Genomic DNA, 19,230 nt, shown 5'->3' with positions numbered 1-19,230 from the left:
TTCACATTATATTTCTTTTACAGTTACAAAACCATTCATGTGGCAAGATTTTCAACTGTTACAACTGTAAAAATCTTGAGCAGACATCGTATCTTCGATAATTGCTATTGCACTGTCATGGTTTAGGTCCAGCTGGCAACTTCAACCCACTCAGCCGCTTGCTCACTCCCCCCCTTCCCCCCCCCCAGTCCTGGGTGGGATGGAGAGGAGTATCAGAAGAACAAAAGGTAAAACCTCATGGGTTGAGACAAGAACAGGGAAGGATCACTCACCAATTACCATCATGGGCAAAATAGACTCTACTTTGGGAAAAAAACAATTTAATTTGTTACCAATCAAAACAGAGTAGGATAATGAGAAACAAACCCAAATCTTGAAAAAAAAACCCATCCCCCTACCCCTCCAATATTCCCAGGCTCACCTTCACTCCCCATTTCTCTGCCTCCTCCCCCACAGTGGTGCAGGGGGATGGTGATGCAGTCAGTTTATCACACTTCGTTTCTGCCACTTCCTCCTCAGGGGGAAAACTCCTCACACTCTTCCCCTGCTCCACCACGGGGCACCTCCCATGGGAAACAGTTCTCCATGAACTTCTGCAATGTAAGCCCTTCTCACATGCCGCAGTTCTTTACGAGCTGCTCCAGCATGGGCCCTTTCCATAGGGTGCAGTCCTTCAGGATCACACTGCTCCAGTGTGGGCTTCCCATAGAGTCACAGCTTCCTTTGGGCACAACCACCTGCTCTGTCATGGGGTCCTCCAGGGGCTGCAGATGGATATCTGTTCTACCATTACCCTCCATGACTGCAGGGGGACAGGCTGCCATCTCACCATGGGCTTCAGGGGAATCTGTGCTCTAGCACATCTCTTCCCCCTCCTTTCTTCACTGACCTTTGTGACTGTGTAGTTGTTTCTCTCTCCCACTCCTCTCCACTGCAGGATTTTTCCCTGGCTCCTGAAGAGCTCCCAGCTCTTGGGCTGGGGCTGTGGTGGGGGCTGGGCCAGCCAGGCCAGCTGAGTCCTGCCTGGGCCCACGGCCATGATACCCCCACCCTTCTTCCATGCGCTGTGCCCCTCTTAAATACATTATCACAGAGGTGCATCTACCATCGCCGACTGGCTCGGCATTGGCCAGAGGCAGGTTTGACTTGGAGCTGGGGAAGCTTTTAGTAGCTTCTCAAAGGAACCACTTCTGTAGCCCCTCCTACCACTACCAAAACTGCACCACACAAACCCTATACATGTAGATGTGCTTGTATGACAGTGAAACTCTGGTCCATATTCACTTTCAACTAGTTACACATGCTAAAATCGTTTATCTGCATATAAGGTTGGAAAAGTATGGCCTTTCTTGACCAGTACACCTTGGTCCAAAATTTATGTCACCGAATTTTCTGAAGAACAGCCTGCCATTCAATCTTTCTGCTTATATAGGGTCTGATTCAAAGACCACTGAAGCCAAAAATCCCCTTAATTTAATTCAGTAGATTTTGGATGAGGCATAAAGTTCATATAGAAAAATTATGGAAAGTGTTTGCTATAGTAACTGATATAACTGCACTTTGAATACATTAAGATGCTCTCACAGCATCTGTTAAAATACAAAAAAAATCCTTCCAAAAAATCCTGTTCCTAAAACTTGCTTTGTTACAGTTCAAGCTTGGTCTTAGGTATATTTATGAAGTTTACGCTTTACTAACTCTATCAATAGTTTTCTCCTTCTGATCATGACACAAAAACCCACACTGATGCACAACAATATCTACAATACAAGCATATTCTTGTCATAAGTAGTAAAGTTATCATACAGGTGCATTTCCAAAATAGTTGTTCCTTCATATTCTTTTTTTAAACAAAAATGGTCTTTTCTGTTTCAGTGATATATCATAAATACAATATTTTCCAAGCAATGAGTAGGAAATAGATTTCCACTGAATTTTCTTTAGCTTTGAGGAGTTTAGACATCATCAAATATTTTGCTTCGAGACATCGACAGGTATCTTCCACCAGGCTGGTACCTGCAGAATCAATTTTAAATATGAAAACTCACAGTATCACAGGAAATAGAAAAATAAAGACCCATGAAATCATTTAACACTCACTGCACTCTTGCTCCTTAACTCTCAATTAATTGCAGATCTAAAGTTCTACTGAATTACTGTTTCCATGAGAATTTGAAAGGCAGTCATTAAACTAAATCTCATGTGACCAAGAAAAACAGTGATATGAATACTGGGAGTCTTAAAAGAACATTGTTTCCTGATACAAAGGAAAGTTGAATGTTTTGTTGAACACAACACTTTTCTTAAAAAAAAAACCCCACAACAAAACAACAGCATCCAAAAGTTTGAGCGCTTAACAGAACACCTCATTAGGTATTCCTAAGAGAAATACAGTATCAAAGATAATGAAAACAAATGGCTGCATACTTAGTGGAAAAAAAGAAGCTTCACAAATTGTTGATCAAATATATTTTAAAACCACAAATAAATTCCAATGCAAGCACAATGTACCTCCTCTCCACAGTACTTACCAAAACCTGAACAGACACAAAGCCAGAACCGAGTGGCCCTAGTACAGTATTTTTCAGATCATGCCAATATGCAAAATTATATTAAACTAAAAAACCCTCAGGTTTCAACTGTTTTTAAAACAATTCTCACATCATGGGAGAAGGAAGAAACGAAAAGAGCTAGGCGAGATGACAAATTTTGCTTACAAAACTATTATTATGAAACCAACTGATAACATCTGCGATAGGTCAGAAGACAGAAGACATTAGTATCTTTCAATTGTAAATAACACAGAAGATTCCTCACCTTCCCGAGTCCGATTCAAGAGGGTCATCATTAATTGAGTCTGCATTAAAATCCAAAGGTTCCGCATCCTGGAGGAGTTCTATTCTATCTCTTTCAGTCCTACCATTTGATCGGGTATACTTTGATAGTGCTGAATAGGCAAAAGGAAGGAAAGACACTCATTTGCCCTATGAACACCTTGGAATGTGTGGAGACATCAAACTTAAAAAGACCAGAGTAATAATTTGCTAGTATCTCATCCAAAGCGTAAGTGTAATGATTTAGAGTAGATTCAGTGTTAACCCAAATCTACCTATATGCTCAAATTTGTAGTATCTTATTTTTCTATCTCCAGAGCAATGTAACTACACCTTTTGCCCCTCAAGTAGGATGAGATCTACTTTGCAAAGCATCGGAGAAAACTGGAAGTTAAATGTGAACTTTACTTTTAAATCAATCAATCATCCATTCATCTTCCCAACTTCACACTTTAACTAAGCTAGCTGGAGGGGTTTTAGTTTGGTTTTGTTTGTTTTTAAAGAGGCAATCTCATGAATCAATGAAATATGGTTGTTTTGCAGTTAATTCTGCCACCTTCCTTAGGCCAGTACCTACGGCTTCTTTTGGTGTAATGTATTCATATTGTTCACATTAAAATATAATTTCATATAAACTCAGTCTACCACTGAGTTTCCAACTTTGTACAGAGTAGGGGAAATTTACCAGATTTGTCTCAAAAGCATGTTCAAAATTTTCCTCCTCCATCCCCTTTTTGCTTCATTTTTTCAGTTTTATTTCTTACTTGTTAGCTTACAAGAGCACACAAAATACATATAAAATACTAGCACTTTGACAAGTGGAAGGAAGTTTATAGTATCCACAATAAGGTTTTTTGCTAACAGAAGTTATTAAATTAATATAACCAATATCAATATAATAATTATAATTAATATACACTCATGTTATACGTTACTGGCTTTATATTTGTTGGCCATCTATCTGATTATTCCATTATTCCAGTCTGAGAGAGTTCATCTGCAACTAGAAGAGGTATATTTCAAGATTTAAAACTCCCAACTTTAAGACATATCCTAAATAAAGTCTCTTTGTTGATAACTGCTACTGTAATTGCAATCATTGTATGTCCCATATGAAGACCAAGGAATCGAGACTAGTTAGCATCTCTAACCTCAACTAGTTAAGTGTTGAAGATGGGAAGAAACAGAGCACTCTTTTCAGGTGTCTTTAATGGGCAACACGGCACTATGCCACAAAAGGGAATACATCAGCACATCATCTAAGACAAAAAGTAATCTATCTGAAGCTGTTTACACAGCCAGTGTTGTACAGACAAGATCTTAAAAAAAATTAAACAAAAAAAACTCCCCCCAAAGCTTACATCTGTTGGTATTGGTCTCTGAAAAGCTGGATTCCTTTTGGTCTGTGTGGACAACTCTGTTTCTAGTGGAATCATCTCTATTTCCATACCGCTCCTTCCATTCCTAGAAAAAAGACAAAAAAAGAAAACATAAGCTGGGAGGAAAAAGTAACACAAAAAAAGCACATATAGGATCAAGAAATATTCCAGATCCACAAGTTAGAGCTAATTGGTCAATCACACCAGACCATGAAAGTAATACTTTGAAAATGTTCCTGCTCAGTATCTTGATACAGGAAGATTTTTTGGTTTGTTTTAAACTCAAGATATGTCCCTTCACTAAACCCATTACCATAACGGCTCTTTAGAAGAAAGACTTGCAGAAAACAAACTACATATTACATCTGCACAGAAAATTCACTCAACTGCTCTAAGCTATGGTGAGAACATTGGGTTTTTTTTGATTTCTGCTTCCATCTAGTGGTAGAATGGTAAAATAACCGGATGAAACCATTTGAACAGGTGGTGTTTACTAAACTCGTTTTGTTGTGTTTCCATTCCACCATGTTTTAGTATATAAACATTTTAGTATGAAGTACAATGAAATATTACGGAAGAAAATGTCTCATCTTTTATTAGGAGATGACTTCATGTCTGAAGAGAAACTTTCCATATTGCTCCAATAACTTTTAATATGTTCCAGATTCATATCTACATCTCAGATTACGGACTGGTAGGAACTGGTATACTCAAAGTTACTGTGCTGATTTATGCCATGTTAGAGTTCTAGGCTGCAGAAGGATCAAGCTTCTAATCATGATCAACAAAAAGATAACACACTCAAAAGCCCCGAAAGTTTCAAGAATGATTGTGTTACAGTATTTAACACAAACTCAAAAAACAAGTAACATCTGAAATTGAGTTTGCTGTTGAACTAAAATTGTTGCTTAATGTTGCATCATTTCAGTGTATACTAAATGCATCATGCATTTGCTACTATTTGGTTTCACAATAAGTTCAACTTCTAAAATTATGAGATGGGGGGGAAAATGATCTGAGGAAAGCTCTATGCAATACTGGCTGTCATCAAGAACTGAAGTATCCCTGAGCTTGAAAAGCTGAGTTTTCAGACCCAGTACTATCTTGCCTTTTTGCACACAATAATTTTTCTTTACTTTAGTAGTTTCTTTTTTTGCATGCATCCTTTTGCTTTATCTCTTTGATTGTGGCTTTCTATACTAGATTCCAAATGTTATAAATTAATGAAAAACTAAGGCAACAGTTAACTGAAGCTGCATAAAATGAAGCTGCCTGAATTATTTTTTATTCACATTGAGTGCATATTGAATTGAAAGATTTGCGAAGGCAGTCAAAGTAGGATTTGAATCAAACATTCTTGTTTGTTACTCAGTGATAACAGTATTAATTCTGTCTTAAATGTGATTTCCTCCTCTAGGAAAAAGACAAAACAAAACAAAACCTGTGTCAGTTACTTTCCAGTGAGCACACAAAGCAACACATAAATTTGGGAGGAGCATACAGTCCCCATTTCAGTGAATATGACGACGTGGCAGCTGCAGTTATTTCCAAGCATAGAAGTATCAACAGAAGAGACTCCTAATAAACCATTTCAGATAATCAGGACCCTTTTTAATGCTTGTTACATCTATTGGCACACACTGTTTCCACAGCACACTGAGTAACAAAAGTGTAGTGTGACCACACTAAAAAAAAAAAAAAAAGTAGTGTGACCACAATCGCCCTCTTATCCTTTAAAATTAAAATGCAAATTATTTTTTTCCCCCAGCCAAGACTATTCAACAAGATTAAACTGATTCCATCAATTACTGGGAACACTTTTTTTGTGAAATAGATCATACTGCATTAAATAGCAATGGCAAATCCTATGAGATACTGTAGCATATTAATATTATAAGTAGCTGAAACAATCTCATACCCTTCTTCTGTTTTCACCTTCTTCCTGCCTTTGCCGTTTTCTTTTCTCTATGAATAAAAAAAAAAGTCTGAGCTACACACAAGAAAAATCATTACCAATATTTTTTTTTTAAGCAAACTCTGAAAATCTGAAGTTACCTAGCAAAGATCCTTATTGAAATAGATGGCTCATACAATAAAATAAAAACAAAAGACAAAGCTGCTTGTCTATCAGTATGGAGTTTCCCATTAAAACTTGATGATCATGATATCTATGGTCAAGTATAATATTTGGATACCAGTCGGCAAAGCACAAAAAATTCTTTTAGAAATATTTGGAAAAAGTATGATGTTAAGAAGAAACTTGAGCATTATTGAATCAAAATCTTGCTGAAGTTACCTGAGGTCCAAAGTATGACCCAAATAATTTGTGTCCACATCTGCTATTAACCTGGAAGTGTAACATCATACTAACAAAGAAATAGTAACCTCTTGCTAAGGGAATGAGAGACACACCTCTTTCTCCAAAAAACCAATACTACTACTCTAAGTAAATCTAGGTTTTGTTTTTCATAAACTATGAAAGGAGAACAAAAGTATCCATAATATAACATTGTACCCAGAGATTTTGATTTCTAAGCATTCACTCAAGAACCACAACAGCTTCTAACAATTTTCAAGAAACACCTTCAATAAAAATTAACGTTAAAAAAATTAAAAAGCTATCCAAAACAGCAGATAATTGCATCTCTACAGAACAGCATGCTTTATGTGATACAACACTGTAGTTAGATGAAACAGCAAAAAATCCTAAAGGAAACAACAGAATTTAAGCAGCTCAATCAAGACACACAAAGACTAAAACGAGTTTGTTGATGATAAATACAATTTAAGTGCTAACTATACTTTACAACAGATTACACAAGCACCAGCTCATATATTATTAGATCAGTAATGACTTCAGAGGAGCACCACTTAAGTGAACTGCAAAATATTTAGAAATATCTAAAATTCAGACACTGGATGAGTAAAGCTGATACTTTACTTCAGATGTCAATGAAGTCGCGCACTGTTTATATAGCAACCGCAATGCTGCAAGTCTGTTCCATTTTGTGCTGTAGACTGCCTCAGTACAGTTTTCAAAATATTGACATATTTTTTTGTGCAACACTTCGACAAGTTTAATGCAACAACATATTCTATTTTGCAGGAAGACTAGCATAAAGGACCTAACTTACCTCTTCTGATTAGTTCTTTTCCTTCGTCAATCAAATCAGAGGTCATTTCACTATCCCCCATGAACTGCTGGAACCCCAAAAGATTCAAACAACGAGTTCCTAAACTGGTAGAAGCAGAAGGAGAAGCAATTTCCTTTGTTAATTTACAGTGTATAGTTTAGATTACATTGCAAAATGTAAAACAAATTATTCAGAAATGTATGGACAATTAAGTAAAAAAGCAACATAGAAGAAAAGACAGATTATAATACTAGCTGAGAAACCAAAAAGTTCAGAACAGTGGTGCATTCCTAAATCCAACTGAAAGTGTTGGAATAATGCTATTCAAATAGTGAGATAAAACTATATATAGTCTGAGAGTAGTGGAAATTATTTAAGATAATTGTTTGAAACGTTCTCAGATATAACAGAACTTATACCTATGATACATCATTGACTCTTCTTTGTCAGAAGACAAAATAAAAACTCTGCCTATTATGATTTCTGTGTTTTTGAAGCAGTAATAACATAGGAAAGCCATCTTCATCTAAGTTTCACTATGGAGAAATGTGTGGCATATTCCTAAACTGTAGGGATGCTGGCTGCCCTTTTGGATACCCATTAGGCAGCATCAGAAAACAAGCTTGCTCCCTCATTTTTAAGCTAGTCCTGGAACTAAATAGCATCAAAGCACTTTCACCTTTTCAACTTCATACCAGAGAACACAACTGCTGTTATTGTTTTCTTCTCTCCAAACTGGAGTATCAATACCAGGGTCAAAGTTGGCTTCGTTGTATATTTATTATGCTGAAAAGTTTTTTTCCTATGCTATCTGAAATTCAACACAGCTGGAAACAGCTTTCCTTGATATATTTTAATTAAACATTCGGTTTTGCATGCGTTTGCATGACTTAAGTTCATGCCAAGTAACTTCCTCTCCTTTAGTTTCTTTTATTCCTTTTCACTATGGCATTCAAGACCCAGGATCACCATGGACAAAAAGTCACACAAACTATTTTCTTGTTATTAGCTTTCCTGTTTGCTTTTAGTGTTTTTTCTTTTTTTGTCTCCACCACCAATTTTGTCACCTAGCCTAGATATAAGCAGGGAAAACCTAGGACTGAATCTTTGTTGTCTTAATATCTATGGATGCACACGGGGTATTAATGGACATTCAAGGCCTTTAACTACATTCTATATGACTCAAAACCTATAGATTGCTTCTGACACAATAGTAATGAAAAATTGAAGAACTGAACATAAATTTAGCCGAGCAAGGTCAGACTGAAAGTATGTCATACCTTACAGTGGTGAAAAGCAGACACTTGGAAAAATAAGGCAAAAAATAAAGCAAGCATATAACAATACTTTCTGCAATCACTCTTCCAGCTTCCAACAAACTGTGGCTTCGGGAAACAAGATTAAATTATTTCAACATCTATGCTTTTAAACTGAAGTCTGGTAATAGATTATAAATTTGTTATGAGCCTGTTACAAAGCTCTTTACCTAAAGTTCCTGCTAATGTTTTTTAGTTTATTTGAAAACCTTGCTGAAAACATAGCTTCCCCATGGTAATTTAATCTCAAAAGCAGAATCTAAATGTTTGTGGGCTCCAAAGTTTGAACATATCAGACCTTAAAATCTAGCAATGAAGTTTAAGGGGGGAAAAAACTCCAAAATCTCCCTTATGAGTTAATACAATTGATATTCTTAACATGTATATATTTCACATATAAAAATAACAATTTCTTTTTTAAGCTTCTGTGTTTTTATTAATACGTCACAACTCAACTGCTGGAAGAGAAGTGAATGTCTTCCTCATTGCGGAAACTAGTATTACTGATGTAAAGAAACATGGAAGATCTGTCTTGCAGATCACTTACCTAAAGTATGTGGCAATACAGAGAATGACAACAAGCATTGGGTAATATATATAGAATCCATCCGCAATGAAAGACAGTACTCTCATAGATCCCATTATCTGGAAAAATAAATCCGTAAGAACAAGCTTTAATCTGATATATTCTACATATATCCATAAAGATTGTGCTATCTCACTGTTTTCAGTCCACAACACACAAACACACAATCCTTTACAGTTACTGAAACGTACATAAGTATTATCATCACAGATCTAATTCAGACAGCTGACCCAGCATGCCCAGATATAAAGGTCACCTCTAACAGTGTATCCACTTTGAGGTTTCTAAGATGCTAAATCTTCTTGTGTCGCCTCATCGAGAACCAGTTCAAATCTGGTGAATCCTTTCATCTGCTGTGAAAGGAGGGTCTGGACAACACTAGGGAATCTACTTGCTAACAACAAAGATGTGAAACGTAACTTGCTTTTCTACAAAAATTGGTTGTTCAGTAAAACAAAACTCACTGGTTTTCAGTGGCAAGTTAGGTTTGCTCCCAATCTATAAAGATGTTCCATGCGCTAAAGCCAGTGGAAGCTAAAGCTATTAGGAAGTGAAGAACAGTCTCAACTCTTCAGCATAATACTTTACTTTGTTAGGATAAAGAGTCCAAAACAGAAAAACTGAGCTATTGATGATTCCTGTGTAGCTAGGAATCACCACCAAACTCCTGGTCTATAAGTAGGTATTTCTACCTTGTTTAATACTAGTGAAAAGATGTGAATATCTGAATCTTACTATAAGAAGAATTTTAAAATATTTTGCCTATTCTCCAAACCATATAGAAACCTCAAAACCACATTTTCTCTACTTACAGATGTATAAGCAGTTGGCTGAGTGTTTTTGTGAGAGATTGTTGCATCCATATGGGTCAAGCCCAAAAAGTTCAAGCATAATGGTGGAGTAAGACGGCAAAATAACCTGCACAAATGCAAGGGGCAACAGCATTTAAATTTCTTGCACTAAAAATCTTAAGAAATCGTAACTGGATATATCACAGCATAATGATGTAATTAGGATTTATACCCATATGATTACAAATGAAAGAATATAAATTAAAGTTTCATGGAAATTTTCAATTCACAATTTGACAGCAGATCTGCAAAATATATGCCACACACTCACATGCCACTGAAAAGGAGACTGTACGCATCTGTCTGATGATGTGAAGCTAAGTAGTAATAGTTAAATACACGGATCCTGAAGACAGTAGAGTAAACACAGATACTTAGGAAAAAGATGGTAAGAAAACAGGCCATCTGGGGGAAAAAAGAAAAAGTTGTTTGAATGTAGAACTCTACTAAAGTTTTTAATGCATTCAGGACATAGGCTGTGCATGCAACAGTTTGACTGTGTTTTTCATTTTGAGATGGGATGATAACACCAGCTCTGAGAAGAGTTTCTGGAATTCTTCTGACTTGTTTAAATTGAGAATGATACTTGTAACATTCTGCACTTAATATAAGCTATTAGAACTGGGAACATTTATTTTACTAGAGACTAGGAACTAATAAACTAGGAACATTTACTCTACTTCTTTTTGTTATGTAAATGAAATTGCTGTAATTGCCTTCGTAATTACTATAACTGATTTGACATTTCTTCTCACAAAAAGTGATATAACCAAGTGTTCTCAATTCAACCTATTTTGTTAGCATACTGGAATTTTTCAGCTTAGTTCCTTTAGTGATAAATTTGTGTACGCATATGCTATCCACAACTGTGATTGCATTTCTGGTCAGCAGCAAATACCTGTTTGGGAAACAAAGGTCACATACATGGTTGATTAGATACAAAGTCTTAACCACCTAAAGTCCAAGCTAATGTTTCACAACTCATTCTACACAGGATATTCAGCTCAACTGGGTCACACCTTCACCCTGTATTGCAGAGTTGCAAGAAGTGGCAAAAGGCACACTCCCTCCAGAGGAAAAAATGTTTGGTATTATGTATTTTAGAGACCTTCTGAAAGTTGACAGACTATTTAGAGACTTATTTTTAAATCAATCTGGTCTACTCTTACTATAATAACAATCTATCTGAAAAGATTTTTGTTGAGTGATTATGTCAAACTTACCTCTATGTATATATAATTATATGTCTTTTCTGCCAGCTGTATGAAAACTGCAAATAGCGATAAAACTGGGTTTGTGCTGAAAAATGTGCACTCTGACCACACAACAATTACAGAGAATGTAGCCAGAACAACTGCAAGCACCCTGTAAAACCATGGCCGTAGAAGACACTCCCAGTACCACTCTGGAAAAAACAAACACACACACACGGAACGGGTTAATGAAAATTGCACAACCAGAAATGGAACACCCTCACATAAACTGTTACGAACTTCTTGCATGCACGCCCTTAAGGTCAAGGCTGGAATCTGTAGGGTCACACACTTAATTTCAGGGCTTTTCCAATGCCTAGAGATCTTGCTGAACCCTAAGGAATCACATACACAATCAGGAAAAACAGGGTGGGATGTAGCAAGCAAATTTTGCAGACAGGTTGAGTTGGGGTGCCGGGTGCAGAACAAAAGGGCTTGGGGGTGGAGGGGTTGTCCCTCTTCACTATTGGCCCAGATACTATGGGTGATCCACTTTTTGCTAGTTCACCTGTTACTCTCTCAGAAACAAAGCCTAGGCTGTAAAATTATATTGTCCTACGCTGGAAACAACTCATTGCTAGTGCACAACAAATTATAAGTTAAAACATAATCAGGAGAAGACACTTTCTAAAAAGATGCACAAGCAGCTGCATCTCCTAATGTTTGTTACATGACAGATGAATAGCTCTTTCTTCTTTGCTTTACTGGAAGAGCAGTGCCACCTCAATAGTATGCCACAAATGAAGATGGTAGTCATGATCCAATAACTTAAAGCTACTATTTTTATTTCTTGTTCTAAGGCTCCAAAGTTTGCTATTGTTATTACAACATGTAACTGCTGCTAAATTTGTACAAAAATTTAAGCTCATGATCAAGAGCATAAATCAATACCTGACAGCTATTCCATTACACAAATGCATTAAGATGCACATTTGCTTCCCTCTACTGTAGATGAACTTCTTACATAGAACAATTGGTCCTTATTACAAAATGGTACCAGTTCCTCCTTTACGTATTTAAAACCTGAGTGACAGCACTTACCAACAGTTGGTGTGTAGAAATACTGAACAATTTTATTCTCTGGTTCCTGGGAACTAAAGGTATGAACAAACTGTCGAGTTGCACTGGTTTCATTTTTTGCCACATCTTCCAGGTAAAATGCTTGTTCTAAAAGAATTTGCCACTGGACCTGTGTACGACGATGTCTCTGTACTGAATAGATTACCTATAATAAATTCAAAGAAATTATGCTTACAACATACTTGTTTCAAGAAACAAGAAAAGTCTTGCAAAATCCCTTAAAAATGTCTACTTCACAGAACTGCAAAGATTAATTCTGTATACTCACAAAAGCAGGACCACATACATGATTCCTAAGTTTTGTTGTTCTTTCATCACAATCTGTCTGTAGCAATAATAGCCTACTTTCATAACATAATGCTTTATTTTTGCATCTTAGTGAATAGTAAGCTTTTACTACAATTTCTTTTTTAAAATGCACTGTCAATCAGTCATTACAAGGCTTACTCACAAACAGTTAAAACACTCTCAAGATATAAAGGAACTAGGACACAGCTGACACATAGAGAAATTTAATCTAGACATCACTTTAGACGTTAAACTTCTATGTTTTCTTTCACTGAGAGAAGTTTCTGTTAAGTAGCAATCCCAAAACCCACTATACTCAGCAATTCAGGTAAAGTGCATTGAAAATCTTTATTTGACTGGCATATACCTTCATTACATCAGCTAAGTGAGGCATTCTCTCATTTATTAATATACCTGCTTGTGAAGTTTGACCAAACTTTTTTCACTTGGATAACTGTTCTGTCTTTCATCAAAATCTTCATAATCATCCATGTTCCTACCCATTCTTTCCTGGTACTCAATAGGACACTGGAAGGAAAAGGGAAAATTAACTGAATGATAAAGGAGTAGCAAGTGTTATTGTTAACTATTTGTAAATCTTTCGGGCACTTCAACCAACTGAAAAGCTCACTCTAAGCATAGATTTTGCTGTTTCTAAAATACTATGTACCTCAAAATACAGTAGATAATTACATACACCATAAGAAAGCATTCCACAAACTATTTCAACTCAAAGTCTGGTCAGAAACTCACAAGATGACAACTGAAGATTTTATGTTAAGGGAAAAAAGAAAATAAGGCACAAGTACTCAGTAGGTTCAGGAAGCACTCCCTTGCAATTGACGAATTACAGCTGAACATGATCAATTTGTTACCTTTTTCAGTATGGTATCAACACACTTCCTCAAAGGGTGGTTATACTTGATACTCTCACTTACTTTTCGGACCTCCTGTTGAGGAAAAGAGTTGTTTCATTATGTTAAATAGACTAAAAAATTCTACAGGGTCACTTAGTAGTTCCAGCCCTCCCAATGGAAAAGATAACCATCAGAGCTTAGAAACAATAGAACTTCCTAAAAGCTACAGCTTTACTAGTGTGCTGCTTCTGGCTAGGACACAGTTAGTTTTCTTCATAGTGGCTATGTATGTATGAGGCTATGTTTGGATTTGTGCTGAAAACAATGTTCGCAATGCAGAGATGTTTTAGTTACTGCTGAGAGGTGCTTACACAGTCAAGGCCTTTTCTGCTTCTCACACCATCTACCATTGTACACTACTTCGTTTTATAACTTTTTCACCTTTATCTCCACACAGCTCACTTCAGAGACCATTCTGGCATTTATCCTTAACAAAAAGATGCTACCTAACAGCTAGATAAATTGTGTCAGAAATGGCTCTAGCAGTTTATCAGGCTTAGTGAGAACTAGATTTTATTTTTTATCCTACTGGCCATCCAGAGATAACCTTCTGATGCTTTTTTGTTGTTGTTACAAAGAGCACTTAAAAAAAAAATAAATATGTAAGTTCTAGAGTCTGGAGAACAGAAATAATTGTAAAGGCTTAGAAATCTTGTCAAATAGCATGATCAGGCAGACAGAAGAATTGTATTGGTATTAGTGTGACAAGGGAAGCTAAATGGACATAGACAGTCCTTCAACATATCAAAATCTCACAAGAATGTCTAAGGATCAATCCTAACATATTCAGCCCTGTCAAGTAGAGCACTCAAATGGGAAAAAAAAAAAAATTGGGAAGTATCATCTAGTGCTACACTTTCTTGTGTTTTCAGAATCTCTGATAAAGGAAGAAAATGAAAGCCTAAACTCCAGTGGGTGAGAGCTAAAATGTTGTGACTTGACACAGCAGCAATTCAGAATATTTACAATCAAGTTCTCAGCGTAAGCCTTGGCATTCTTAAGAATTTTTAGATATTTTTACACTTCTCTGTTCCTATGAAGGCTGAAAATAAAATATTGGCCAGGATTTCTAAGGTATAGTGCAATTGTTTGTAGACTGAAAGAAAAAAAAAAAAGTGTCAAAGAGAGAAGTGAGGTGCCAAACCTTGAAACAAGGTTTTATCATGCATTAAGAAAATAATATATTTTATGTTGTGTATGACATAACCTCTGAATCTGTCCGTCACTCTACCTGACTTAAAGGACTATCTAGTAAAAGACAGAAGTGTAGTACAACACCTTCTTTTCAGGGAAGTCTGCTGCCTCCCTGCCACCCAAATTAGGGACATCAACACATGACTGAAGAGCTTAGTACAACCTTCAGACTACTATCCATTACTGCTCTTTCACATGGGTACTAATGATGTCACAACAAACAGTTTGAGGTCAATCAAAAGAGAATTCAGAGCCCTGGGAAGAATGCTAAAAAATTCAGCACAGTTAGTGTTTTCCTCAATACTTCCAGTAATGGGGGATACTTTGGAAGAAACAGGTGAGCCAAGGATATCAATACTCAACTCCAGAACTGGTGCCCCCACCAAAACTTCCGCGTTTTAAACCATGGAAAAGCCTTCGAGGCACAAACTATGCTGTAGGAATGGAGATGGAAAGGGAAAGGAGCAGAACAGAGCATTTTCACCTGCAAGGGACCTACAGTGACCATCTAGTCCAACTGCCTGAGCACTTCAGGGCTGATCAAATGTCAAAGCATGTTATTAAGGGCATTGTCCAAATGCCTCTGAAAAACTGACAGGTGTGGGGCATCAATCACCTCTCTAGAAAGCCTGTCCCAATGTTTGACCACCTTCTCAGTAAAGAAATGCTTCCTAATGTCCAGTCTAAACCTCCACTGGTGCAGCTTTGAACCACTCCCACACATCATGTCACTGGATACCAGGGAGAAGAGCTCAGCACCTCCTTCTCCAGGCATTTCGACAGTGCTCTTAATAATTTGCTTTAACTTTTGGTCAGCTTGTGTGATTTTACCCTGGCTAGTACAACACCACAAAAACTGCTCACTCACCCTCCCCCTTCCCAGAGAAGGGGAAGATAATTAAAGGGGTAAAGGGAAAAGAGACCCATAGGCTGAGACGAGAACAATTTAATAACTGAACTACAATAAAATTGAAAATTATTATAATAACAATGATAAGAATAATAGAAATAGATACTAGTATACAAAGTAGTGGTACACAGGGAACTGGTCACCACCCAATAACCAAAGCTCAGCCCATTCCCAGCTAACAAACCTGGAGCAGGGAGTCCCAAAACTGCAATCCCAGAAAGGAGTAAGAACCCGAGAAACTGAGACCAAGAGCTGACTGAGAGAGCGACATGAACCCAAGAGAGGCATGACTCAGAAAGAGAGAGCTCGTCCAGACAGACCCTCATCTACATACTGGGCATGACGTGCATGATATGGAATAGACTATTGGACAATTTGGGTCTCAATCCTAAACCTAAGATTGAATCCCAGGCCAGTAACTGGGGCTGTACTCTCTCCCAGCTTCCCCTGCACCTGTAGACACTGGCACAGCAGAAAAGCTGAAAAGTCCTTGACTGTCCTGGCAGCAACTACAAACATCAGTATGTTATCAGCTACCTTCTTAGCACAAATACAAAACATAGCCTCTTACTAGCTACTGTGAAGAAAGTTAACTCTGACCCAGCTGAAACCAGGATAAGTGGCCACACAGCTCTAGGTCCCTTCCAGCTGAAATATTCTATTCTGTGCCATTGTGGAAACAAAGCTTTTATTGTCCATGCTGCAGTAAGTTTTGCTATTACTACAGAACGAAGATTCTATTATTTTATGTTGATGTATCACAGAAGATGTTACTGTCCTGCCCTACAACTCTTCAGGAGTATTATTTCCAAGCCATGGAAGAGCAGTGGAGGAAACAATAGCTATTGAACGAGTTGCATTCCCATTCTATTCTTGAACTACATTAGAGCCTATTGCTCACTCACAAATGACAATAAATGCAGTCTCAAAAGAAACTCTTTGAAAAAAACAATGATCTACATATCCTCTTCTCAAAAGGCTCACAGCATGGTCCTGCAGATCCAACTTGGCAACTCAAGATTCCAGAAATATATTGGGAGGAGAGAATAAAAGCAGACATACACAAATTGCATGAACACTAGTGAAACATTTGTACAGTGTATTTTCAAGTTCACTCTGGAATACTATTCATTAGTGACTAATATTACTCCAAAAGGGTCAGTAAAAGAATAAAACCATCAGATAATGGCAATCAAATTGCCATGGCTATCAAGTTGCCAAGTTCTTCACATTAGGTATTATTTCTCTTTTGATTTTTACACAGGATTGAGTGTCACCCAGCGGCACACTATGACATTTTCTTAATTTTCTAATATTTCACAGTTAAGTTCACGCTATTTATGTTTTCTTGACACAAGTGCTCAACACCAGGAAATTCAGAGATGATTAATAGCAGCCTTTGCTTATTTCATAGCAAAAGCTAGTTACTTACCTCCATAATATCCTCTAAATTTTCCTCTGCATCTGCTTTTTCAGTCATCAGTTTGGCTGCTTTGAAATAAGTCTTCATGAGTAGATAACCCCTTTTGGCCCCATTCCAGTGAGACCGAGGAATTTCCACCAAACCATAACCCAAAAGCAATACAAGAAGAAAGAGACCCCATGTGTTTGCAGCGGCTATCCCAATAGTCTGAAGTTGGTTCCTAAGGAAGAAACCAATAGCAAAAAACAATAAAGAAAAAACAAACAAACAACATCCTTGTACGCAACCCACAAGAAAACAACCTTGAAGTCCTGCACTTGGGTCACAACACCACCATGCAATGCTACAGCCTTGGTGAAGAGTAGCTGGAAAGCTGTCTAGCGGAAAAGGACCTAGGGGTATTGGCTGACAGCCAAATATGAGCCAGCAGTGTACCCAGGTGGCCAATAAAGCCAATGGCATCCTGGCTTGTCGGAAATAGTGCGGCCAGCAGCACTAGGAAAGTGATCATGCCCTTGTACTGAGCACTGGTGAGCCCACACCTCAAACACTATATTCAGTTTTGGGCCCCTCACTACAAGAAAGATATTAAGGTACTGGAGCATGTCCAAAGAAGAGCAGCGAAGCTGGTGAAGGGCCTAGAGAACAAGTCTTATGGAGAGAGGCTGAGGGGACTGGGATTGTTTAGCCTGGAGAAAATGAGGCTGAGGGGAGACCTTATCAGTATCTACAACTACCTGAAAGGAGGTTACAGCGAGGTGGATGTTGGTCTCTCTTCCCAAGTAACAAGTGACAGGACAAGAGGTAACAGCCTCGAGTTACACCAGAGGAGGTTTAGCTTGTATATTAGCAAAAATTTTTTCACCAAAAGGGTTGTCAAGCACTGGAGCAGGCTGCCCAGGGAAGTGGTTGAGTCACTATCCCTGGAGGTATTTAAAAGACCTGCAGATGTGGGGATCAGCGATATGGTTTAGTGGCAGTCTTGGCAGTGTTAGGTTAACAGTTGGACTCGATGATCTTAACAGTCTTTTCCAACCTAGATGATTCTATGATTCTAAGTATCTATGCACCAATATGGCTTTTACATTCATGGGAACAGATTTAGTATAATCTGTAATTCTTGCCCAGGGCTAGTCTTCTATTTGGCTGTATTTAGAGCTGCCATGATTTTTCTATATCTCCCCATGCTCCTGCCCTCTCTGGAGGGAAGAGAAAAATGTTTGTTCTCAAAGGAGTATGTTCCTTTAGGAAACAACACGAACTTAGTAAACTTATTGAAAGTGAGGTCAAGACACCATGGTGGCAGTCACTATAAGAAACAGACTCAGAGTCCAGGATTTCTATTCAGAAGTGGAAGTTGAAAGCAACTAGGCACCACCTGACTGTGTTTACTCTAGTATCTAGTATGGAAGACCATTAGCAATGTTATAAATACAAATTATTTTAACTTACCTTATGGCCTTTCTATTTAGAATCTACAGGAATAGAATCTACAGAAAACAGAATCTACACAGGAAATACTGAGACAGATTTTTGTTGTGGTTTTGTGTGGTGGGTTTGTCTGGTAGCAGGGAGGAGTAAGGCTCCTGTAAGTAGCTGCTAAAGGTTTCCCTGGACTCCAGCTCTGCTGGCAGCAACAGAAGGGCTGCAGTGGCGGCCCCTGTAAGTAACTGCTAAGAGTTCCCCCAGCTGCAAGCCTGCTCTGGCAGAAAAGGAGGGGCTACAGTGGTGGCTCCTGTAAGTGACTGCTAAGGGTTCACCCCCACTCCCAGCTTCAAAGGTTTTAGTAGCTGGTGGGGAAGTGGGGGAAGGAGTACCACCGACCTAGCCCCTGTCAGAAACAACCAGAAGTTTCCCCGACTTCAGGCTGGACCCACCCCAGGCTGGGGCTGAGCCAATCGGTGCTGCTGCGAATGACATATTTAAGAGAGGGCACAGAAGACGGGGGCTGGCGTGGCCCCGGGCAGGGCCTGGCTCAGGCGGACCAGTGGCCGTCCAGCTGCCTGCCTGGCTTCTGCAAACAGACCTGCCATAGCCCAAGCCTCCGCCATGGCTCCCCCCCCGG

The 19,230-nt window shown here is 38.1% G+C and overlaps 1 protein-coding gene across 1 annotated transcript in view; it reads right to left on the bottom strand.

Moving 5' to 3' along the window:
- Positions 1–1,724: 1,724 nt before the first annotated feature.
- The window catches only part of LMBRD2 (LMBR1 domain containing 2), a 22,096-nt gene continuing 4,590 nt past the window's right edge, over positions 1,725–19,230 (bottom strand). The window contains exons 5-17 of the mRNA XM_010082977.1: positions 17,175–17,385; positions 13,597–13,671; positions 13,136–13,249; positions 12,395–12,578; positions 11,324–11,505; positions 10,372–10,505; positions 10,062–10,167; positions 9,211–9,308; positions 7,348–7,451; positions 6,132–6,178; positions 4,196–4,298; positions 2,818–2,947; positions 1,725–2,016 (exon numbers count right to left, since the gene is read on the bottom strand). Coding sequence (XP_010081279.1) covers positions 1,956–2,016; positions 2,818–2,947; positions 4,196–4,298; positions 6,132–6,178; positions 7,348–7,451; positions 9,211–9,308; positions 10,062–10,167; positions 10,372–10,505; positions 11,324–11,505; positions 12,395–12,578; positions 13,136–13,249; positions 13,597–13,671; positions 17,175–17,385 — 1,549 coding nt within the window. The 3' untranslated portion in view covers positions 1,725–1,955. The remainder of the gene's footprint in view (positions 2,017–2,817; positions 2,948–4,195; positions 4,299–6,131; positions 6,179–7,347; positions 7,452–9,210; positions 9,309–10,061; positions 10,168–10,371; positions 10,506–11,323; positions 11,506–12,394; positions 12,579–13,135; positions 13,250–13,596; positions 13,672–17,174; positions 17,386–19,230) is intronic.

The sequence above is a fragment of the Pterocles gutturalis genome, unplaced genomic scaffold (genome assembly GCF_000699245.1).
Source record: "Pterocles gutturalis isolate BGI_N339 unplaced genomic scaffold, ASM69924v1 scaffold7850, whole genome shotgun sequence".
Lineage (NCBI taxonomy): Eukaryota > Metazoa > Chordata > Aves > Pterocliformes > Pteroclidae > Pterocles > Pterocles gutturalis.
This window is presented reverse-complemented; position numbering and strand designations above follow the sequence as displayed.